This window comes from Melanerpes formicivorus, unplaced genomic scaffold (genome assembly GCF_026170545.1).
Source record: "Melanerpes formicivorus ecotype bairdi unplaced genomic scaffold, bMelFor1.0.p_v2 SCAF_71, whole genome shotgun sequence".
NCBI lineage: Eukaryota > Metazoa > Chordata > Aves > Piciformes > Picidae > Melanerpes > Melanerpes formicivorus.
The window spans coordinates 2,784,656-2,810,343 of record NW_027142423.1 but is presented as its reverse complement, the minus strand read 5'-3'; the positions used below and the strand labels follow the sequence as shown (position 1 = coordinate 2,810,343).

General features: G+C 39.9%; 1 protein-coding gene across 1 annotated transcript in view; it reads right to left on the bottom strand.

Annotated features, from left to right (window-relative positions):
• EIF3H (eukaryotic translation initiation factor 3 subunit H) overlaps positions 1–25,688 on the bottom strand; it is an 83,617-nt gene that overhangs the window by 5,587 nt on the left and 52,342 nt on the right. The window contains exons 3-5 of the mRNA XM_068163239.1: positions 12,063–12,230; positions 10,484–10,583; positions 9,016–9,165 (exon numbers count right to left, since the gene is read on the bottom strand). Coding sequence (XP_068019340.1) covers positions 9,016–9,165; positions 10,484–10,583; positions 12,063–12,230 — 418 coding nt within the window. The remainder of the gene's footprint in view (positions 1–9,015; positions 9,166–10,483; positions 10,584–12,062; positions 12,231–25,688) is intronic.

Below are 25,688 nucleotides of genomic sequence, written 5' to 3'. Positions count from 1 at the left end.
ATCTTTACGTTTGTGGTTATCTTTGTTCATGTATTTATTTGGTGCTACACAGCATCTCCTCCTCTAATATCTTTGCCACATTAGGAATAGCCTATTTGAGTGTGGTCTTTGCAGGGAACCTCACAGTTCTGAAAGAAACAATGCCCTGTGTGAATTTACTGATATTAAAGGTGCAGGTCACACATTTCAAAGAGGAATTCTGATATTTTTGTGACATGTAACCTTGAATAATGTTCCAGGTGATGTGTTTAAGTAGTTTAGTTCCATGGATTTTACATGACTATTTAACTGCATGTTTGCAGAGATAGTTAAATATCCTTCAGAACTCCATCTCATTAACTAGTCTATCAAACTCATTAGCTAGTCTATCAAACTTTAGCAGACATTGCTTGATCTTCTCTCCTGAGAGGGAGCGCTGTGCCCAGCTCCACATTCTGTACCACAGGCAACATGGAAGCAGCTAGGCTGGGTGTGTCCAGTTCCAGTTATGCGAACTACTACCTTGGCCAGACAAATGCAGTCTGTTAAACAACTTTTATTGTAACCATTTTTAGCAATGGATTCAGTATTCTGCAGGAATGTTCAACTTAAGGTATAGCTTCCAAGTTAAAGTTTTGGAAGTTTTTAGGTTGGTGCCCATGGAGACAAGATTCATCCTAAATTGTATTGACAGGGTAGTGCAGTAAAAGGATACTTACTGCTCTCTATTGATCCCTTCCATCAGAAGCTAGTGTGTTTGCTTTGATCTAAGCATTACCCAGTCCTACTTGGCTGAAGACCAGTGCCTCACAAAACTGACTCCTATTCCTTCTCAACTGAAATCCACTATGACTCCTGAGAGTTTCTTTAAAATAAAAAGTTTGGTGCACTTCTATGTCAGAATCATGCTCTTTAGTTATTGCTTCTCCATGTTACCTGAGTTTCTTTCTGCTTTTCACAATGCATTCCTTCCATACTACAACCTGTGGACTGGGGACAGTCTACCTGGAAGAGACAGGAATGAAGGACAAAGGGAACACCATACACAATGCTAAGGGTGTCCCTTAAGTGTAAATTATTCCCCAAATCCATAGAACTCCTAGCTGGAGACAGAAGCTGGCAACACACTGAGGAACTTGGGGTGCTTGGTGCCATGGGTTAGTTGTTTAGGTGGGTTGGATTGGTTGATGGGTTGGACACGAAGATCTTGAAGGTCTCTTCCAACCTGGTTTGGTTTATTCTAAATAAACTGGAGGGTGCCTGTCAAGAATTACCTAAAGACACTCTTACCTCCAAATACTAGGACAGCTATTTCACTAGCTGAGCTGCCTGCTCACCAAACAAAAGGCTGCATCAGTAACTTCAGACCACAACTTATTTTCAAGCCAGAGTTTTAAATCTCAGTTGTGTACAGGGCAGATGGTGAGGAGGACTTCAGCTACACAGCAGCAAGGAAGGCACCACTACAATGATTATTTTTAAACTTCCTGGGTTGTTTGTTTTTTTGGGGGGGTTTAATGTTTCATGCACATGATATTTAGAACTGTGGAATAGTGCCATGGCTAGGACTGTGCATATTTTCAGTTTTTTATAGAGTTTATGTTATAAAGAGCTAGTGTTAGAAGTAGATATTATCAGAAATGCCTATGCAGGTACTCACTAACAGCCTTGTAGGGTATGTGCACATCAGGAATACACAATCATGTTACAGATAGTGCCCATGTGAAATATAGCTGGTTACAAAGAATGATTTTATGTGAATCTCTTTGGGACCAGCTTAGTACAGCAGAATACAGAAACAGAGAGTTATTGTTAGAAGCTGCAGTAATATAGTGTTTGCTCTCATTGCCAAGGAAACAAAAAGCTAAAAACAGATAACTTAAACAGATGTGAACTAAGACATGAAGTGATAAGTATGCTGCAAATTCAGGACCAGCTTTTTCCTCAGTTCTCATGTCATTGATATCCTTATTTTTTCTCTCCATCTCTTAAAAAAACAATAGAAACCCCAACAGGAAGTAATTTATAAAAATGTATGTTAAGCAAGTTTTATTCAGCTGAAGTTTATTCTGGTGAGATTTAAAAGTTAAATTGCACTGCTCCAGCCCGTAAGACTCATCATGCACTTCCTTAGCTCAAAGGTTCTTTCAAGCATCTCTATACCTTATGCATTCCCCTCTAGCAGATCTCAAAGATCACACTGCTAGATACCTAGCTGACTCCTCTGTATCAATGCAATGAAAAAACAATTAAAAATCATTTTTATAACCTTAGTTAAAATAAAATAAAATCCAATGCTGCTTACATCCCACTCAAGACACTTTCCTGCAGGGCTCTGTGGTAGTCAAATGCATCACAGTATCGCCAAGGTTGGAAGAGACCTCAAAGATCATCGAGTCCAACCTGTCACCACAGACCTCATGAATAGACCATGGCACCAAGTGCCACATCCAATCCCCTCTTGAACACCTCCAGGGATGATGACTCCACCACCTCTCTGGGCAGCCCATTCCAATGGCTAACGACTCTCTCAGTGAAGAACTTTCTCCTCGCCTCGAGCCTAAACTTCCCCTGGCGCAGCTTGAGCCTGTGTAGATGTAGATACCATGAGGCTCAGCACTTGCATTCATTGTTGTCCTCAGGTCACCACTAATACACGAACTGCATTTATAATGGATGCATTTCAGTCAGTTGATTCAGCAAAAGAATCAATGAAATTGAGTTTACATTTAGACAGGTGAGTACTGTAGACCAACAGGAACAGATCTATGAAGGAAAACAGCTAGTTCTGAAAAACCCATGTCCACATTACTGTGTTTCAGCGTGGGTTTCTTATCACCAGTTCTGACGTGGTTCAGAATGTCCGTTAGCATCTGAAACACGGTAGGCATCCTACAGCCTATTTTCAGTTTAGTTTCATCTGAAAAAAGTCAGGGCTGAGATCACCCAGTGATGACGACCTGAGCACACTCTGAAGTTGAACTAAAAGATACAGTTCTAAAGATAGCTCCAAAAGACAACCAGACCTCAAGTACCTCTGCTCTCTACAACTACCTGAAGGGAGGTTGTAGCCAGGTGGGGGTTGGTCTCTTCTTCCAGGCAACCAGCACCAGAACAAGAGGACACAGTCTCAAGCTGTGCCAGGGGAGGTTTAAGCTTGAGGTGAGGTGAAAGTTCTTCACAGAAAGAGTAATTGGCCATTGGAATGTGCTGCCCAGGGAGGTGGTGGAGTCACCATCACTGGAGGTGTTTAGGAAGAGACTTGATGGGGTGCCTGGTGCCACGGTTTAGTTGATTAGATGGTGTTGGATGATAGGTTGGACTTGATTTTGGAGGTCTCTTCCAACCTGGTTAATCCAACCCTATCCTACCCTATCCGGGAATCTGCATGGTGAAAAATACCAGCTGCAGAACTGCTAACACACTAGGCATGAGTAAGTTCCCACATGAGGACTATGTTCTTTTTAGTGGAGAAATATAGATAACAAAAAGGGAAAGAAACAGAAAAAAGCTTCTTCTGCAGCTAGGACAGCAAAAAATACCTGTCAGGTGGTCTCTTACACATCTAATGAGAATATTCCTTTGAAAAGAATTGTTTTTAGGACTGCTCACCTGTAGTGAGTGACCTCTAGAACGTTCAGAAATTTATCATCTGAGACTTACCTGTGTAGCTTGGATGACATAAAAAATTATAGAAAGGAACAAGCTCATACAAACTGTTAAAGGGAAACTGTCAAAGTCTGTTTAGAAAAAAAAAAAAACAAACCCAAAACCAAACCAAACAAAAGCCAACAAACAGACTAGAAAGCAAAGCTTTCCAAGCAATTTCTCATATTGTGCATTTCTGCTGTTGGGTATAATCCTTCACCCCAAAGGGCAGGTACGGAATCAAGCCTTTGACACAAGGCTTACTTCTGATTCCTTGTTTAGCAATTATCAAAAACAAAGGTCAAATAATTATGAGGGTGAGAAGTATAAACCTGTGGGCAGAGTAGCCTAATCTGAAGGTAATGATGGTCCTTCCTGCCTTTTTCCCACTGGTGAGCCTTGCATTTGGCAGTTATGGTTTAGTCTCCACAGAAGGAGAAAGCACCAACTATACATTAATTAAACCTGTCAATCACTTGCTACAGGAGGGCACCCCATTAGGATATGGATCTAAGAGACTCAAATGCAAGCCTCCCTCTTCCTGAGAGCATGCTTGTATCACCAGAGCCTCCCTTTGTGGATGTCCTTCAAGCAAAGCAAAGGTGCAGTTTGCCAGTGCCAGCAAAGCTAGTTTAAGAGGTTCCAGCATGCGGATCTTCCTGCCTTTCCCTTCCTCTTTGCCCAAGGATTACAGCACTCTCAGCTGTATGGATTCAGCTGTTTGCGTGGGCACAATTCAAACTCTTCCAGTGAAACAGTCTACTGTAAATGCAAAACCACCCTCTGTTGGGGTTTCTTGTTTTTTTTTAGGGAGACTGAAGGAAAAGCTGGAAGGGAAGAGTGGGAGCCTGACTTTTTCCAGCAGACTTTTCCACAAAGCTATTTGTACAGCCATATTCTGAAACAGATGAGGGAATAAAAATCTTTGAGGCAGGAGGGGTGTAGAGATGAAATGGGGACAGTAGGGAGAAATGATGCAAGCTGCTGGGGCTGGAACCTCAAACTGGCTCCGTTTCTGTAGGATTCATAATGGAGAGCTACACATGAAGCCCACATTTACTTCAGCATCTTTAATCAGGAAACGACTCCAGAGACACACTTACTAAAGGTCTGAAACATCCAAAATGCAGCCTCCAGTCAGACACCAAAGCCCCAAAGAGAGGCAGCAATTTACATCCTTCTCAGCTCCCCATATCCTGCTCATTAGTTTTAACTGTTTCTACACACAGCTAGTGAACCTCACCTTGCATTTCTGGAGAAAAACTCACCTACCTGCACTGGCCCTGGGGAGAGCAGAGGCACCCAGCCTCCACTGTGCTGTACCCAAGCACCTAACTTCAGGTATAACACTTCTGAGGCTAGAGGTGTCCAAAGAAGATAGTTCCCCAAACTTGCCTACAGTCAACCACAGATGGATCCCTCCATTTGTTTTATTCTAGTTTGCTTGCACCCAGGCTAAAGAACATGAGAACAGGAAGCACCAAGAGGAAGCATAAGAAACTGCTGTACCTACTGCTCTGTTTTTCCACTTTACATCAGCTCTACTGAGGCTTCTCTCAGAGTCACTGTTTTTTAGGAAAGGTGCCACCCTGAGCAGCATTTCTCCTCCCAGTGGGAACAGCTTTGGGTGGATTAGAAAGGTACTGCTGGGCAAAGCACATCTTTTTGATCAAATATTTCTAAGGCACGTTCCCACCACTTAGCAGAACTTGTTTACATCTCAGCATTTCAGCCCAAGTTCAACCTGTGCTCTTTTTAAGAGGATTTTGTTTGAATGAGATATGTAAGTCAGGAGTCTTGAACTCCCTTCCCTCTTCTGCTCCGACTTTGATGTGTGCCTTTGGGCAACGCATTTACCCTCTCTGTGTCAGCTTCCCTCATCTGCAAATTAGAGCTTTTCATAATTATCTTAATAATCCGTTAAGCACATTGAGATTTCTGCATAAGCAGTACAATGTATAAAGGTTAATATTGCTTTCAAAAGCTGCACTAAGCCTCCCTGTCACTCTTGCAAAAATACTGCATCTGATGTTTGGAAAATGCATCTGTGAAGTAGATGTCACTGCAGTAAATGTTGAGCACATGTGTGCTTCCACTGACGCACACCATTAGAAAAATTGCTTGAGACAAATTGAGATATTATAAAAACAGCCCCATTATGAAGCTAGACCACAAAAAAGCCCTTTTTAATTTAAACTAGATCATCAATAGAATAGGCAAGAGATGGATGAGAACGGCAAAGTTGGTTGCAATTATTTCTCTGAAGATCTGGAACATTATCTGACAGGATTTTAATTCTTGAGTCTCTATCAAAAGCTTGGCAGAACTCCAAGGTCTTCAAGACATTTTGGTCCTTAAGGGTAGCAGAAGGATAACAGTTTGAGCAAAAGGCCTTATTTGCTATTACTTCCTAGCCTTGTGCTGTTCTGCCTTCAAACTCTTTCCCTAGAACGTTCCACTGAATTCAGCTTTTGCAAGAGAAACACAAATTTATGCCCCCCAAAATAAATTACTCAACACAATTATCACAAATGCACTTCAAAAGAAGATATTATGGTACAGACAAAGCACCTCAAATAGGTACAGCTTCAAACTCAGACAAAGTGGGTGGCTGAACATGTGAGAAGCTTGATGAAACAAACTCTCCAGAGGAGAAGAACTATGGGTAAGTAATTTCATTGCCAAAACCATTGCTTCAGAAGATTAAAAAACAGTTTAGGGATGCTCCCAAAAGACCTAAAAACCACCCCCCAAAAAAACCCCAACAAACCCAAACCCCTTAAAAAGCCCAACCAACCCCAAACCTAAAAAAGAAAGTACCCTTACATTTACTGCCAGCTAATTTCTACAACAGCAAAGTTAAGTGAGAAGGATATGCATCAAAATGAAAGTTGATCTGAATTGTTTTAGTCATAACTATTCCAAGACAAACATAAGGAAATGCAAAGTGAAAATAAAACTCCAGAATGGTGGAGGTTTGAACTCCCCTACTTCAGGCAATAACAGAGAAATCTTCATAGTTGAATTCAAGTAAAAACTAGTTAAATATTTCAGTAGGCAGTATAAATCACTCTCCTTTGACTCAATGAGCATTAGAATGTTTTAATTTGCCAGCTGCTGAGTTGTACCAATGTAAGGTATCACTGAATTTAACCTGTCTGATAACTAAAAGCAACTAGCCAATAGTTTTTTTAAAGGATACATTCAAATAAACCCACTGGGGTAATTTCCAAAACTTTCTCTCCTTCAAACCAAACTAAGCACCTTAAGCTCCTCAAACAGGTTAGTGAGAAGAATGCTGCCAAGAAAGACAGAATTTAGAAATACCTCTGTAAACTGATGAATCCATTTAATTAATCCCCCATTAGTGGGAAATTCTAGACTTCAATAAGCTCAAGAAATTTCTGCCACTATATGGGATAGTAAGTGGGTAAGTTCAAAGACACACACTTAATTCAAAAGGCACTTTTAACCAGGTTTATCAAAAATCCAGTTCCAACTGTGTCATCGGTTCTGCGCTGCTCCAAGAAAACATCCACTGAAAAGAAACTTTGATGCACCAAGAAAAAAACTATCCTTTGTTTTCCTGTTGCAAAGGATTCCTGAACACAAGATCTCTTTTTTCTTTTGGGCTTGTGTTTTTCTTGTTCACTTCTAATCCTGTTTACTGATATGAAGACCAACACAAAAGCCTCTCTTGCACCAGGCTGTTAACAACATCATTCTAGAAAGGAAATTAATTTGTACAGTTCTTATCTTTTATCTTGAATTAGGGCAGCGGCATGGAACAGTTATCACATAAGGTGTAAAGCTGATGAAAAAAATTCAACTGTGGTTTGTGATCTGTTCAAATTAATTTCCATTTCCAGAATTGTATCGCTTGACTAGCAGCAGCCCCTGCTAGGATCCAGGGTACTGGGTAATCTCAACATGTTTTATGGGACTGAAACCATAGAAACCATCAAGGGCAATGATGTCAGGTCACCTGGAAACCTGCTGTGTTCTCAGCACAGTCCTCCTCTCACAGTGAAGTGACAGAGCTTATGAGGAATCACTGTCATCTTGTACATACAGTGCCTGCCCTCTCAGATGGTAAAAGCTTTGTGATCTTTGATCAAGCGAAGGGCCTGACCCAACACCTGAAAAGTCGCAGAGACTGAACTTCTCTGCAAAAATTCTTCACTTCATTAATTCCAGGGTGCAAAGTCACAACTTACTCAAAAGCTCTGTCGGGTATCTCTTGCAACATTTGTAAATTTCCTGCCAGGGTTCAACCCTGTACCTGTGCCCTCTTGATCAATTTCTCTAAAAGCTATCTATCCTTCAGTGTATTCACATAAGCTCAAGAAAAGAAAAGAGAGTGGAGAAGTTCTGATAACTCAGACACTATACGGATGACCAGCAATAACGGTCCATTAACAGCAGCTTTACATAGGGGTGGGGGCGTGAGGCAAGGGGACTGGAAAGAAGGAAAAAAGAAAAATAATTTCTATTCAGCTAATCAGCTAACCTGGCTGTGAGAGGGAATCAGAATCTTGGGAGACAATGCTTTCACACTAAGAAAAAAAGTTACACCCCAAAAAACTATTAGTGAGTACATGCCAGTTTCTACATGCAACAAAATACTGCATCATTTTGTCTGTCAGGTTATTTTGGTCAGCCCAGCAGTAATCCAGTTCGCTGTCAGAACAGTTGCTGTGTGAGATTTAAGCACCACCAAATTTCTGGTAGCACTGCTACAAGTCATGCCTACTTTGCTATTGCAAATGTATTTTTCAGGGCAAAGTGCTACAAGAATAAAAAGTTACTCTTAGACAAAGTTAGGCTCACTCTAGAAACTCTTTTAACAGATTCTGACATCACGAAGGCAGGCTGCTACAGCAATCAGTCTGAGTCTTTCTGGCAGTTTCTCTGATAGAGCTTTATTATTTTATTTCATTTTATTTCCAAATGCTTCCTGCTAGCAGAGTAGAACAAATGTGATTTATTTTCTTGTTACAATGATTTATAAAATTACTTCAGGGATATTTATCAAAACCAATTTTGCTTCTCATATCTGTTTGCCTGAATTTTCTATATGCCAGGTTTTGTTTTGGGTTTTTTCCATAGAGACACACTACTGAGAAGCTTCTACATCCCAAGCAATACAGGTATACGTGAATGACAGACTGAGATTAGTCCTTGAATTAAATGCTGTAGTTTTACCATGCAGTTTTACCACGCAGTTTTTCCTTCAGCAGAAGAACACAAAGGGTAAAGTCTTAACCCTATTCTAAGTCAAGGCAAAGCTTCCATGGACTGTAATAAGACTGGGATTTCACCCAAGGTGTTAAACTGTGGTTTGGGAAAGTGAATAAAAATACATCCATTATTGTAACAAGTACTTACCTGCTAGCCAGACTGAGCAATTCATGTCTATCGGCTACTGCAGATTTCTTTTCTAGTTCCCACAACATCACATTGATAAGGTATGAGTTCTTAATTACGATGGGCACTTCTTCAAACATGTTTTCATAAGCAATATTGGCTTTTTTCAAGCTGTGGAGGAAAAAAAAAATGAAAAAAGTTTGAAAACATTTATTAAAGTAACCAGTTGTTGAATTGTAGTTCCAACAATTGACAACCGTGTAAAAACCTTCCATAGCTCCACAATCAAACACGAGTCAAGTTTTGGTAAGAGAGCATTTGCATGGCAAAACCTCACGTCTGTAAAGACAAGGAAAAGCTGCTCTAGGAAAAACTCTCTAAAGTCAAGCAGTCACTTTGCTTGCTAATACATTACTTACATGAAAAAGCCTGCCGCAAAAGACTGTACTGACAGGATTAACTCTGCCCCTTCCCTGCCATCAGGGCTTTTTTTTAAGCAGAAGTGAAAAGTTAGTTACCACATGACAGAAATACCTTCAAAATCCTAACTACTACAATGAAAAAGTTCCCTAAATAGCTGAATAATTAGAAGTTTTACTGAGCAAAATTAGATTGACAAAACTGTTAACATACAACATTCCAGGACATGTTTTCTTATTCTACCATCGAAGCTATTGCTATGTCTTTATAATCAAATGGATGGTAATCCTTTTAAAAACATTTGGAAATAAAGGCATGATCTATACATTTTCAAGAAAACACATTCTCAATACATATTGGATTTTTGAATAAAAGCTTTTGCCTTCTGCCTTCCCCCTGCCCTCCCTCAGCGTGGATTTGTTTGTTCATCACGGAAATGTTGTGTGTAGGCACCACGCAATGAAATGATTCCGGTTTTCCTCAACAAAGACAGTTCAATAAATACTTGTGCTTTTGCTGTTGAATGCCAATCTGAGGAAAAGGGTGACAGCTCAGGCCTCCATCTACTATAAACAGCTAATCTTTTGAAACAGAGTAATTACCCTGCTTCACTCCAGAAGACTGTGTCCACACGGGGGAGTTAATTTGGAATAAATAGAGAAGAACAGCTATTCCAGAGTACCTGATCAGTTTTCCTTCTGGGAAAAAAATGAGCTTAAGGATAGACCAACTATTTCCTCTTCTCCATTTCTCTTTTTATATTTTTGACTCTTTCCACAGATACAGCTATCTCCACCACAATCCTCACAGCCAGTCCAGCGACCATCTCCAAAATCAGTTCAACTTCCATCACCTCAGCCCTTATTTAGGTGTCCAAAGACAGACTTCTATGCCTTCTCAGCCCACTGTATCAGGATATATATCTATCATTATCCATACAAATCCAGTTTCCCCAGCACATACTATTACAACAGATTTTAAAACACAGTATTTCATCATTCCATGCACCACTCTGACTCCCAAGCACTTCAGCAAATCCTACAAGGAAACACTCTTTTAAGTTACTTACGCTTCTGGAGAGAAGTCTTTTTCTTTGCAGACCTCCATCAGTTTGGGAGTCAGCCTGTATGCCTTGAGTGACAAAGACCCCTGAGCAGTCTTAATGGGATCTATTATTAAAAATGAAGGAAGCATATTATTACTAAGCCCAGACTGCCTTGAATGACATGAACAGTAGGAAAATATCTCAGTAGTCCTACTAAAAACGTTAAGACAACCAACACAGAAAAGACATTATAGCAGATGCAAATCTATTGTACTGAAATGTAAAACACATCCAACTATGTACAGTGAAGCTAATTAATAAGCTTAAGTTGGAGAACATTGGGGGACCTAGACCCATTCTACTCACAACATAATTTTCCCATTCATTTTGTTTTCTTTTCATATGAACTATCCACAGAATGTGTCAGAGCTACCAGATTTAAATAAAGATTTTTTTTTCCCTGCTGTAAATTAAAATATTCATTAAACTACCTTATACAATAGCAACAAAAATGGGGGGGGGAAAGTAATTTCAGAGTAGCAAAGGAGCTAATTCAGATCAAGTTGCCCTGCTGCTACGTGCATAACAATGTAAGTGGGATATAAAATGATTAGTTTTGCCTTGACATTCTCTACTGAATTTAGGGGGAAGTTTTCTAAACAAACTGTTACATTCCTAGGACAAAGAAGCTTAACACTTGCAGCACGATAACGGCTGGAGCATGCCAACAGGAGAATAAAAGCTGTGTTAACATTCATGTTGTCTGAAACTTAACACAGTAAAACTTTTAGCAATCGGTGATAAAATGAAAACCAAAATAGACTGAAACAAGTGGAAAATTCATCAAGGTCTGATGATGCAATGTTTCCAGCCAATATAAGTATACTTTAACAACTTGTTCTTTACTGTAATCCAATTGTTAACATACTGAAACAATTTTGGGGCAGCTCATAAGATTGATCGTATTCATTAGTATTTTTTCTGACAGATACTCAGGACGTTACATTTACTTCTCAGCTGGAAACTATATGCAAGTCTGCCAGATATGGCAAACTGTGAGTGTTTGGGGAGGGGGAGGCTATAAAGCTGTTAAATTGCCTACGGTTCTGATACAGCACAGAACATCTGGTCTGGAGAGCTTGAGGAAACACCATTAAATAGGCAGAAAAGAAAAAAATCTTTGTGCTAAGAAACAGTCCAGGTTTTGTATGCTTCTGTCAGAGGTATAAAAAAAAACTTGGCAAGTCGTGCGATGATTGGTCAGTCACGTACAGAGCCAGACACGCTAGCAAGCAGGGTTTGTTAGACATCTGGTCGAGTTCCACCACCCCTTCGACGAGGGAGGGGAGATGAAGGAATAAAAATGAAGCAGCTACTCCAGCATTCCAAAACGTACACATCAGGGCTCTGATAGCAAGAAAAATAAACAGAAAGAAGGAAACCCTGTCTAGACTTAGCTGCTGCTGAGGCTGCTGTAGACACAGGGTTGGTATTTACTCGAAAAGGCCTGCCAGGCTACTCTTACAGGCAAGAGAGAGAATACAAAAATAGTAGTAATAATATTAAGAGGGGAAAAGAATAATAAAGGAAACCTCATACTAACCGTAAATGAGAACTACAGACTCCTCAATTGCATGCTGGTAACTGAACTGGGAGTCCAGGAGGGCACGGGTGACAAAAGAGCCGTAGTACGTGGACTGGTACCAGCCAACGTGAAGATGATCAATGTTTACATGGCGAAGGCTTCGCATCATTTCCATCTGGTATTGAACTAGATTAAATAAAAAGCATGTTAAAAAAACAGTACACTTACACAATCTGCACTATTTCAAGAGAGAGCTAGGCATTAAATGAGTAAATTGTATTTTGGTTTGGAGGCTTTGTTTTTTTGCAACTGCATAGGTTGTTTATTCACTGCTAGGCTGTCTTCATTAAAATCCACAGCTCCCTCAAAGAATGAGAGTAAGACCAGCCTAGGTAAGCTGCAATTAACTGCTGAACTGATCCACAAACTGTTAGATGTCATTTACAGTGTGTGGTACCTTGCTTGTTGATAAACTAACTTCTGATATTGAGTGTCATTAAGCAGGAACACCTTGCATAACTACATTTTCAGTATCAGTTTGGGGACCAGCGATAGCTGCATTTACTTTCAAATTTTCAATACTGTTTCACCTTTTTAGATATACACAAATACATATGTGGGCATATAATCTACATGATACATTTGTATACAGAAAGTTCCCTCAGACAGTAGAAAACATTTTATGTCATTCATTTTTTTTAATACATCAACAGCTGTAATGCTTCATTATACCAACAAATCAATTCTGATTCTAAAATGCTTCATTCAAGCAGATTGCCTTGATAGAATAGAACTGTACTCAGGAACATTTAACATAATCCCATTGAGCAGATCAACACACCTGATCACTTATCAGACCTTTTAAACAGACTCTGTGCCTGCTGGTTAAATTTAAGGAAGCAGAGATTTCAGTGTGATTATCAGACAAACCAAAGCTTGCAGCCACCTGATAGGAAATCAAATGCAGCAATACTACACAACCCTTAGATTCTGTCTGCAGCTGCAAAATTCACCAAGATAAAAACCAGCCTCCTCCTATGCACTCATTTTTGCTAATTTTTTCAAAGCTTCTTCTCCTTGTGCAGATGAAAATATGATATTCATTATAAAATGAAGCAATATCAAGTAATTTAGAGGACAGAATGTGCTTTCTTTTCAGATCCTACTTCATGTCCTTTCAAGAGAAGGAAAAAAAGAAAATCCATCCATATTCTTTAAAGATAATGAGGAGATATTTTTCATGATTCCACAAATATTTTTCCAACTTACCACCCTTATAGCACAAACTACATTCTGCAGTCTGCTGGCTCTTGTTATTAAACTGCCATATCTTACTATTTTTAATGTAATCCATGTACACTTATATAAGCTCTTGAAGACTTTTTTCCATCAGCACGTTGGTGCTTGCATTCTACTTCATAATGTCTCAGTATAAATGACCTGCAATTTGCGTTTCCTCCAAAATACCATGATAATACAGCACCTCAAAACTCACACAGTAAAAGCATCCAGGCTACAGTCTGAAATCCCATGACACACTGCAAGCAAAGAAAAGGCCTCCACCACTTGGCTATCTCTAAACCAAGGTGGCTCTACATGCTCCAGGGCAGGCAGCTAAGTACAACTGATCAAATAATTCTTTCAAAGTCGGTTTGAAAATCTCTCCCCTTGCCAGATCAAAATGAATTTTAATCCCACTTTCACTGCACAAGTCTAGATTTACTGGCCAGTTTGAAGGACAGTGCTTACACAGCAGCCCCTGTGATTTAGCAGATAGCATCTCAACATTTCTCACAAAAGCAAAGCAAAGATTTAGCTTGTCACAGAAGCTCAGTCTTTAAACTTCAACATTTTGTTGGGTGTTTGCAGGAGTGGGGGGGATGAAAGATATTAACTTTCTGAATTTACCCATTAAAACAAAGAACACAGACCTCCCTCCAGAACAAACTTTAAAAAGTCCCACTGTGACCATGATTTTGAATTGAAAAAGCATATGATCCATTTATTAAGTGGAGCTGAAATAAACTTTTTTGGTTAAAGGAGGTTTTTCAAAGATATCTTGCTTTTCAAAAACGCTTGCTTTTGCCATGATGTGCTACAACATGCTAAGATGTGAAATTATGGTTAGATCCTTTCTAGTCAAATGAAGTAATGAAAAGGAAAAACTAGAAAGAGATTTTCCAAAGCAGCTGAAAGAGATAGAACCTTTTTTTTGAGAATGAAGTTCCATGTGAGCTTTTAGATAGCTGAGCTAGACTGCTCCTTGCAGAGGCAAATCTCTTGTAACTGAGGACACTGACAGCAGCAGTCATCGTGAAATGATGGGGAGATACTAATATATTCCTATGAAATCGTATGGTTGACCCATTCGGATCATTTTTCCCTGAAGAGGCACAGTATTAAAGAGGGATTATCCTACAAAAACACCCAGATCTTTTACAAACCCATATTAAAGTACATTATGCCCTTCAAAGTCTTCATCTGACAGGTAACTGTTGGTAACCAAGCTCCAAGGCAACTACTTTTCTTAAACATGGGACAACCAGCACTATGTAACTGAACACAAGTGTAAGTGATAGGGCCTAGAAGATAAATGATTTACTGAAAACCATCCAGATTTCAAGTCAGCATTTCCTCCTCTCATGACTGTTAGCAGTTAGATGATAATGAAGGCAACAGCAGAAAAACTCTCAAAGAACCAATAAAGCATCAATAGCTAACATCTCTGCTTTGGGAAAACAACTGCAGAAATTAAAACATGATGCAGTCTCCACCAGGGAGAAATGGAAACTGTTTTAACCAAACATATATATTTTATAACATGTATTAGTAGCTAGATAGTTCAAACAAGCTGCCAACTTGCACAAATGGCTAACAGCCGCCCGTTGCTTTTGTTGATATTACCACTGCTGTTACTTTACATCTTTTGCCCACTCTAGAAAACACCACCTTTTTACCTAGAATTTAAGCACCAGCTATGCAACAACCTTCTCCTTCTACCCACTCCTCAGTCAGCTTGGACATGGGATGGCCATGCGCTTCTAAAGAGTTCCCAGCTTCCAATCACAGTCCTACCTATGCCACACTGCAAAGGTACCACTAAAAAGTGCCACAAAGTCTGATGGTGCCCAGAACTGAGGTGTAGAAGGAAAAGAGTGGGGGAACAGAGGGTAAATTATTTGTTCAGGAATGCCAACAATCATGCTTGCACTTCTCAGTGTGCTTCTTGCATTGAGAACACACAGCCTATGTCTCGTGAGCCACCATTCATCTCCTGAGCATCTCTCCAAAGGTGAACTTCTTTTGAACAGAAGATTGTCTCTTTGGTTACTAATTTTTTTTAAGCCTCCCTCTAAAAGCTCAATTTTTCTGTTGCAAACTAATGAGAGAGATTAATACAGCTATGAAGCGTTACTATAATTCACCTAAAGCAGAAAAAGTGCAAAACTATACAGTGTGGGTGTTTCGCTTGCATATGACTGACTTTTGTGAATTTCTCCTAAGAGAATACCTTGACTGAAACAGTAGATCCTATTACAATGATTTTGGGGGTATTTTTGTCCACTGAATTCAATTATATTTAAACAAACTTGTTGCAAAAGAATAACACAAATACTAAAACAATGTAAACACTTTTTTTTTCCCCTTTCCTAAAAAGTACTAAATACAATAGAAACTCTAACTGGGTTTTAACATATACAAGGTACACAAGCTGCCTTACCAATAAGAAAGCAACCTATCCAACCTAGGCCAGAGGGCAACCTATCCAAACTAGGCCAGAGACAAGGCCAAGAATTACAGTATCACAGTATAACTAAGGTTGGAAGAGACCTCGAGGATCATCGAGTCCAACCTATAAACACAGACCCCATGACTAGACCATGGCACCAAGTGCCACGTCCAATCTCCTCTTGAACACCTCCAGGGACGGTGACTCCACCACCTCCCTGGGCAGACCATTCCAATGCCTAACAACTTGCTTGGTGAAGAACTTTCTCCTCACCTCGAGTCTAAACCTCCCCTGGCACAGCTTGAGACTGTGTCCCCTTGTTCTGGTGCTGGTTGCCTGGGAGAAGAGACCAACCCCTTCCCGGCTACAACCACCTTTCACCTTTGAGCACTAATGTGATGATCTGTTTAACACTGGGCCAACTCATTCATGCTCTCTAAACACCTTAAAATATCCTTGGTCAGTATTTGCAAACCTAACTTAAGAATAGGTCCTATCAACTGAGGTACTGAAAAAAAAAGGTACACAAATTTAACAAGTCCATGTGATGATTCTGCAATCTAAACAAATCTAAGACACCAGACTTTACAAATAACTGTCAAATTCACATCCTTCTTGAAATGACAGCTCAATTCCAAACCAATTCCAACAGAAGTATTCTTGCAGTAATCCATACATAATGCAAGTTTGTTTGTCACTATAACTGTAATATTTTTATTTCATTATAAACAAATCATAAAAATCCGGTTGCCAACATTTAGTCCTTAAATAGTCACGGTTGCCATCCGAGGAGATGCATTTCAGCCTGGCCGCAGTCAGACTGCTGGTAAATATTATGACATGGGAAATGCTGATCAAAGACGGCCTGGAGGCAATACATTTGATGGCACTTCAGAGGCGCTCAAAGTCTTAATTTCCAAAATACATTTTAAAGTTGATAGGCCTGAAGAAATTCAATTTTAAAAGCAACGACCAAAATGTCTCCTAAAAAGCCAAGCCTCAAAGCGGAACAACTTCACACACAGCGTCACACATCACAGGCAGGTTTTGCATTGCTGCTGACCCACCTGGCTGCAGTGTACACTGCAAACAGCACTACGAAAGGAGCTAACAACAAACTCTACACTATGCCTTCAGTTGGGATTTCACACTTAAGTATTTCTCTTCACTCACATTTCACATATTCATCCTTAAACTATGAACTCAAACAGCAGAAGTTACACGTTTTCATGAGGGCAGGTCACTGATTCAAGGACCAGGTTGACTTTTACTGCTCTTCCACTGACAACAGGATGAGTATTATTTGCTTGCAGAATCTTGGGCATCCAGAAGACTGATGAACTAGAACACGGGGTTGTCACTAAGCCAAATTTACTCAAGACTGGGCATACTTTCCAAGGGACACAGAAGTCCATCAGAAGAAGCAGCATCCAGCCTCCCTGCTAACAGTCCTCTGAATTTATTTGGCAACATGAACGTGGCAAATTTTGATTGTTCTGGTCAAACTATGTCACAAAACAGTTAAAAGTTCCATCATAGCACCACTACTAATGTGGATAGCATTTTTAAGGCAATAATTTGCCTTTTTGAAATGCTGTGGTAGCATGTGTACTGAACAAGTGCTATACACTACATGGTACTTTTTAGCAGCACAAAAAAATTCAGTTTTCCCTATACATATTAAGCTGTGCCAAACCACAAGTATGATTCAGACAGTATCTTCAATGACTAAAACAACTCAGCAGATGCTAGTTCAAGGAACCATAGTATACATTTGAAAAAGAAGGAAAATTGATTTATTTAATTAAGCACAGAGCATTACAGAGACAACGGATTAATTTGTTTCCCTCCATACACACATCTCAATTAATTGTCTAAAAAAGTATGAATCACAAGAACTGCATCTACTGATAATAACTCCAGTTGTGATGATAGAAATACAAGTAGTACCACAACCATGGGTTAGCTGTTTGGGTGGGTTGGATTGGTTGATGGGTTGGACATGATGATCTTGAAGGTCTCTTCCAACCTGGTTTGGTTTATTCTAATAAAGAAACTAGTTTATTCTAACCAACTTACTCTGGGTTTAACTTACAAATAAAAGGATGGTCAAAGGGAAAGAAGAATTCACAGTTTTATCTGAAAAAGCCTTTAGATACTGGTAAAAAAATACTTCTTAAGCTTAAGTGTGCAACATGTGGGTGCACATACTTGCAGATTTTTATCTATACCCAACCCCCTGACACTTCTCCCAGGACAAATGTACAAGCTCAGTAACTCAACAATTCTCCTATTCAGAGAGAAACAAAAATTAAAAATAAATATTGCCTTCCTCAATAATATTCATTTCCTCCTCTGAAATATCAAGTCAGGGCTACAAAACAGTACTCTATTTTATGCACTGGGCCGAAAGCACCTGATCTCCTCTAAACTTGGAAGCTAAGCAGACCAGGGACTGTGAGTAACTGGATGGGGGGAGCTGGGGAGGAAATCACCTGAAAATAGGCAAAAATCCAAGAGTTATAATCAATCATAACATAAAACCAAACATGAGTTAGAAGGCATAATTCAACTCCGTTTTAATTGACAAATTCAAGGATGGAAAAAAAATGGGCAGAAAATATTTAGAATAAACCTTTATTAGAATAAACCAAACCAGGTTGGAAGAGACCTTCAAGATCATCGTGTCCAACCCATCAACCAATCCAACCCACCCAAACAGCTAACCCATGGCACCAAGCACCCTGTCAAGTCTCCTTCTGAACACCTTCAATGACGGCGACTCCACCACCTCCCCGGGCAACCCATTCCATAGCGCAATCACTCTTTCTGTATAGAACTTCTTCCTAACATCCAACCTGAATGTCCAAAGTAGATCAAATCTAAGGAATTGTTGTATTTTAGTAAGTTAGCAACTGCGGTGGAAAAACTGCACACCATCTGAAAAGCACACTTGACAAATCTGCATCTTCTTTACAGACTGTGGGATAAACTGGAAGCAAATCTGCATAACCACGACCATCTATGCCATCAATGCCACTACTCTAGTAAGAGCAAGCCCAACTGCCTCTCATGAGTAGCTGCTCACTGCAGCAACCATGGCTTTGCTAGTGTCTCAATGGCTTCTAAAGCAAAAACTTCTTCATTTTAGGAGAAAGAAGGGGACAAACGGAAAAGGGAAAACACTAAAGTAACTATTTGCTGTGTATGCTCAGTGAACTCCTTCACTTTTAACCTCCATTACAACTCAAGTGTTAGTTTTGCTAACATGTACTATCCCTGTGTGATATTGTGCTCTAAAGAAAAAGTATGGGACACTCACAGAAAGTACCACAAGCAGTAGTGTGACCAGTGAAAAGCAACAGGGACGTAACAAAAACAAACTGACACGTTTAGAATGCTTCTCTCTGGAGATACGTACCCAAGAGGTAAGTGTGTGTCTCCAGACTAATTTACAAGCACTTTAGACAGGAGTTGTTCATGCAGTCTCCATCAGAGCTGATGACTAGTGGCTTGGCAGTACAGGCAAAGGTAACCGCACACACCAAAGCAGGCAGTAACTGCCCATCACCACCTCGTTGCTTTACAGAGATGGCTTCAAAACGTGGGCCGGCACCAGGGCAAGGCGGGAAAGCACAGCCCTGTTGCTAGTGGGAATAAAGGAGGATGAAGACAAGTTTTCAGCCAAAAGGAGTAACGCAAGGCAATGGGGAGCATAGGGATGTGCGTGACAGGACAACAGGAAAGCAGCAAATAGAAGCACACCACATCCTGCACATGTGCTGGCACTCTCCCAGTATTTTCTGACTGCGAGCTTGGGGCTCTGGTCTAAGCACATAACCACTGAATTAGGAGGTAACCAAACCACTCAAGCTATCGTATCATGAACATGCACTCAGATAAGCCTTTGGACAAACTGAATAAATTTCACTGACCATACCATTCTCTAATACTCCTCAAGATAACAGAAACTTGTACTGCTTTAAAATAAACACACCTGAGCCCCCAAAATAGTCTAAAGAAGATTAACAAGGCTGCCAAGACAACTTGCAAAACTGTCTCCTAAGGTATGCTGCATTATTCCAAAGGATAAAAGCAGTATATTATCTCCTAGAAATAATAAAACACTTGGGGCCTCTAAACAGTTCAGAAATATATTTTACATTAAGCATCTTGAAATTAAGGATAAAACCAAGCAATAGTTTCACTGTTTTGTTGACAATGATCTTGAGGGAGCAAAGGCCAGAAGAAAATGCAGCACATCTTGAAGGCTTCCTGTCAAATATTTGGAGTAGTTTTCTTGGCATTTATACAGAAAACTCATTCTTTGCAGTATCTTATACAAACTCAACACTTAATCCTCGATCTCCTCCTATACAGCAGGTAAACATTATCCCTATCTAAGCATCAATTTGGATCACTACACAACTATTTTTACGTTGACTGAAGATGGATTTGATACAAGATTAAAATCTTTATCAGGAAAAAAAAGTTTCAGTCAGCCTACACTGTCATGACAGCCATAAATTATACTACTAAAAATGCCAGCTGGGCAACTTAATTCTTGCTTTCCTTGTAAAAGGATGAGATGCTATCTCATTTCCTAATAAACATCAAATGCCTAATGAAATTCTATTAAGAATGCATTCCCATGAACTTCAGCACCTTGAAGCCTTTACTTACAAAATTTTTATCCAATTTTGTCCCAGGCTGGACGTGGCTCTGGGCAACCTGATCTACTGGAAAGTGTCCCTGCCTATGGCAGGGGGGTTGGAACTAGATGAGCCTTGAGGTCCCTCCCAACCCTGACAATTCCATGATTAAAAAGCTCTTTACAAAGTATTAGCAGTACTAACAAAGTATCAACAACATATCAAGCTTAGTGCTACAAGTTACAAAGCACTTAGGCCCACATAACACAGAACATGGTGAAAACACCCATCTTTTCCTACATAAATATGAATCTGATTAATGCATTTTTATGACATTTTCAATTTCAGAAGTGTTCAAAGAAGCTATTATCTGGGGGAAAAATAGAGGTGTTCAAAGATTAATTAATTACATGACCATTTTTATGTATTTTTTAATTTAACACAGACATTCTTATTTAAGGAGAGCAGAGTGGCAACAGACACTGACACAGAAACAACTTCGCAATCACTGCACTTTGAAAATCAGTAATGTCATACAGTATGCATCTCAGCTCTGCCTTACTGTATCAGTAACTTCTCAGTAAGTGAAGAAAACCAATAATGATTTCATATAAGGGGTTTGGGGACTTTTAAGTCCCCCAATTACCCTAGAAAAGCAGAAAAATATCAGGGTAGGGGGTGGGGGTGGTGTAATGCTTCACAGCTGGGGTGTCTTGTACCACTTGGTGTTTGTGTTGCAAAAACTCACAGGGTAGAGGGAAGAGGAGGGACGTCTTCAACAGCTTACTTAAAGCTGAAACACCCATCTTTATCTTACCAGAGACAAGGAAGCAAGTGGTTTTCTGATAGCTTAGTATTAAACACCCATGTCTGTGTCTGCAACACATCCCATTGAGCAGGTAGCCATTTAAATGCCCATGTCGCAAAGACAGACTCAAACATTCCATCCAACCAGCTTAGAGATCAGTGATTAAACTACATGAAAGCCCCAAGCTTCACTTGGATCTCTGCTGTACTTCTGTATACATGCACTCCTCATTGCTGTTAACCAACTCCCCAAGCTGCGAACAACCTAACTTTAATTCACAGAAAGCAGAAGTAAGTCAGAATCCAAGCAGAGTTCAACCCAGTAGACAGATGACAAAACCTCTCTCCATCATGAGATCCAAGGTCAGCCATTTGCTTTTCCAAGAACTGACTTTCAGATAAAATTGATCAAGTCCTCTTGCCTGCAGTCCCTGCCTCAGGAAAAATCTTTATCCTTCTTTAGCTTGCATACAGAAAGATGTGAGAGCGACAGGTTCCCTCTTGATTTAGTCCTTGAGCTACAGCTTCAAACACTACATAGGAGATAGGCACAGGCAGCACCACTTGTTATCACTGGGCAATTCTTTGAAAAACAGGGGGGAAATCAACTTTCATATCCCAGTGCTAGCATAAAAACTGCTTAACATGCAGGCTTCTGAAAGGATAGCTCAACAACCTCTCCACCTGAACATTTCCAGTGATGAAGTGAAAGGTTTATGTTGCACATCTAGTGGCTGCAGACCCATACTGAGCTGATGCCCAATGACAGCCAGAACTGAGTACTGAAATAACTCTTTTTAAAAAAAACAAAATAAAATAGAATAAATAAAATAAAATACAATAAAATATTCACAAGGGATACATGCTACACTAGAATGTTATGGATTGGTTACCAAGAGATGCTCTCAGTTCTCTCAGGATACTTTAGAACTTGTGAAATAACATGTAGGAAACTTATTGTAGGTGGGCTCATGAGTAGAAGACTGGGTAATATTTTCTAGGGAGCCTGAAGAAAAACATCCAAGTTTTGAGGAAGAGTAGGATCAGTGGTTCAAACCTTGTGAGAGAATTGGCTCAAAAAGATTCCAAAATCATTGCAATTAGATGACAAGACACTTTCGAATCATTTTGGAACCTTCTGGCTGTAGCTTAAACAAAATTCCGATAGAGGCGGTCCTCTCCTGCATGTGAAAGCCAGCCTCTTGTAATTCCTCAAGCCAAATAATGTAATGTAAATGTCAACATAACATATGGCAGCATTAGCAGGGTATTGAAGATGAAAAATTTTAGTGGCCATGGAGGACAGCAGGCAGCAAGAGCTTACAAGACATGACATTCCGATCAGAAAATCATCATCCAGAACTGATGGAACAAATTTTCAACAGATCTCATCCTATACAGATAAGCATTGATGTCAGAAGTAAAGCAATGTGTTAAAAATTCTGGAGCTAACCAGTTGAGGAAGTATGCTATGCTTCATTAGATGAAACCTTGTTTTTATGCCAACTCCAACTCAGGAATGTTTGAGAACATCACATCCGTACTGTTTCCTTACATGACTGCTGCAGTTATTAAGTAGCATGTGCAACATTTAATTAGTGCAACACTTGCACTGAAGTACATAAAGCTTTGAAAAGTGCACAGTTTCAGGCATAACACACAGACTTCCACCTAACTCCACTGTGATACTTCAGCACAGGGTTTGCAGTTTACAACAGTCTGGTGGTTTCAGGCTATGCCTTTAAATTTTTGTTAGAGATTGTGAGCAGAAAAGAGAAAAAAAAAACCCAAAAACAACAGTATGACTAAATCACTATTGGGGGTTAAAAGAAAAACTAAAGATAATTCTAAACAAATTCATTAGAGAAATATCTGCTATAAGACTGCCTGTACCAAAACAATTCTTTCTCTTTCTGATCTCTTCTCTGCTTGCTTCACTCGGGAGAGATTAACCTGCTTCTGGCTGCCTTTGGCTGCATTATTTTGGTTAAGTCTAACCACTGCTTTCTCTCTGCTCCTTTCTCTTTTTGGGACAGGGGGTGGGAGAGCAGTGGAATGGCTTCCCTGGTGTTTTTTTGACCAGGGGGGGTTTCCTGTTGTTTGTAAATATCTGCAGATATTGTAAATCCTGTATGTTTTGTACATATTCATTGCATTCCATTGTAGAGTATAGTTTTGCTTGCAAATACAGCGTCCATTTGCTTCACACTGAGCCGGTCTGGCAAAGTTAATGCTGGCGGGGGGGCGGAATTTCAACCCATCACACAACAGTTACCATAGAAAGCCAGCAGGTAGTTTCAAAAGGCTCACTAGCAGCAAATACATGATTTTGCTGCAAGAACCATGAAAGCAACTATTTTTAATTTTTTTTTTCTTTTTCAGTCCCCACCACCTTCCTACCAGCACGCTCAATCTGGGGAAGATAAATACAATTTAGCATGCCACACTTTGGAAGAGGAAAGGACAGTCCTTAACACACAAGAATCTACTGAAGCACTTAAGCACTGTTTAGTCTTCAGAGGCTTTCCACACAGGTGCAAAGAAAGCAAAATCAGATCCACCTAAATGACATTCCAACTGGCCACGATCAATCCAGCCCAACTGTGCTGATGCACTAACTTTCTCCATATATCAAAACTACTTCTTGTATCAGATTTTCAGTCTTCTTTTGGACAATCTGATTACCTGTGCTCTCTAGTCCATCAGCTCAGTCACAGTGATGAACACAGTGGATCTAGACTTCAGAGGAGTCTCCTACAGAGCCCATTTTCTTCATAAGGAAATCAGATTTCTCATCATCGCTTACTGCTTCCTAGTTTTCACTTATACACACACATATACAGGAAGGGGATGAAGAGGAGGAGAGAGAATATACATAAACACCTCACCTTCCCCATTTAAATAGGCATTTAACCAAGAACAAAAAAATGCATACCATTGTAAATGGTGTTGTAAATAAAGCAAGTTCAACAGTAAGTAGTGGAAAGGTAACTTCTCAGCAACAAACACCACGCAGAAGCCCAACAGCATGTGTTTGTTCACCGTACTACATGGTTTGTCTCTACTCTCCCCACTCCAAAAAAAAAAAGGGGGGGGGGGGGGGGGGGGGGGGAGGAAATGCGGGAAAAAAAATCCAGCTTATTAATTCACACCACTGTCCAAAACAAGAATTTCTTATTTCACTGTCTTAGTGGTGCAAGTAGGGACTACAACACTGCACATTATCTACTGAATTACATTACCATTGGTATTACTCAGTAGAGTTCCTAAAGCAAGTCTCTTAGTGTAACTTCTTCAATTTGTCCTCAGAGAAACAATGAATTCAGGCCAGTTTCAAAAAAGTCCTTTCCACAAGCCAGCAAAAGGAACAATAAAACCAGAAGTGGTTAGATATTTGAGGTGAAAGACAGTCATGCCTTCTCATAATCAGCCTCTGGCATCTAACAAGTTGAGATCAAGCTTTATGTTGAAAAGATACCAAATAATTTAAACAAAACTAAACCCCTCAACAGCTTAAGAATATTACATTTAGAAAATAGAGCTTGTGGCTTTTAGATCAAGCTACACCAGACAGTTAGGGTGAATTTCTCCCCTTCCTAGGGCTTGTAACATCATATGGCAGGATTCTGCAAGCCAAAGCTAGTGTTTCAGCAACACAGCACTTGCAACTTTCATATCTATGTGGATTGTTCTTTTAAAGTGGCCAAGAACTAAACTCACACCTTGTTTAAACAGGCAGAAGTGTTCTGTGCCAAGGAGGAAGTTATAAACTTAAAGTAGGTTTTGTACATGAGAAACAAAGTTGGGAAGCAATGGGGACACATCACCTGTAATCAATTCTCTAACAAGAGAAAAAGCAGTGTAATGTACAGAACATCAAAGCTGGAGGCAGGAGGCTGCACTTCCACTCCTCACTCAGCTGAAGGACCACCTGATGAGGGCTGTACAAGTCAATTCTTTCCATTCCTGTTTCTTTTCTGAAGATTATAAACCCTTGGGACAGCATTTACCATTTACTCTGAATACAGCTCCAAAGCAAAACTGCCCTGTTTGAGGAAAAGATGAATCACTGAATCCCTTGGTGGTAACCTATATTTCACTGACTGCCAAAATGCCTTCACAACTAAATTATATTTATAAACCTGAATTAAACAAGTTCATCAAGATTAATACTATCCAAAAAGACTGCAGATAAAAAACACAATGATGAGGTATGCAGGATCAGCAGCACAAAGTCCATCAGGGGCCAGCCTCTAGTGGTGTGCCCCAGGAGTCAGTAACAGGTCCAATACTCCTCATCTGTAGTCTTCTTTAATGACCTGGATGATAGGACAGTGTGCACCCTCCATAAGTCTGAGCTGCTATAAAGCCAGGAGGAGTAGTTGATACACCAGAGATTTGTGCTGACATCCAGAGAGGCTTCAACAGACCTGAGAAACAATCTGCAATGAACCT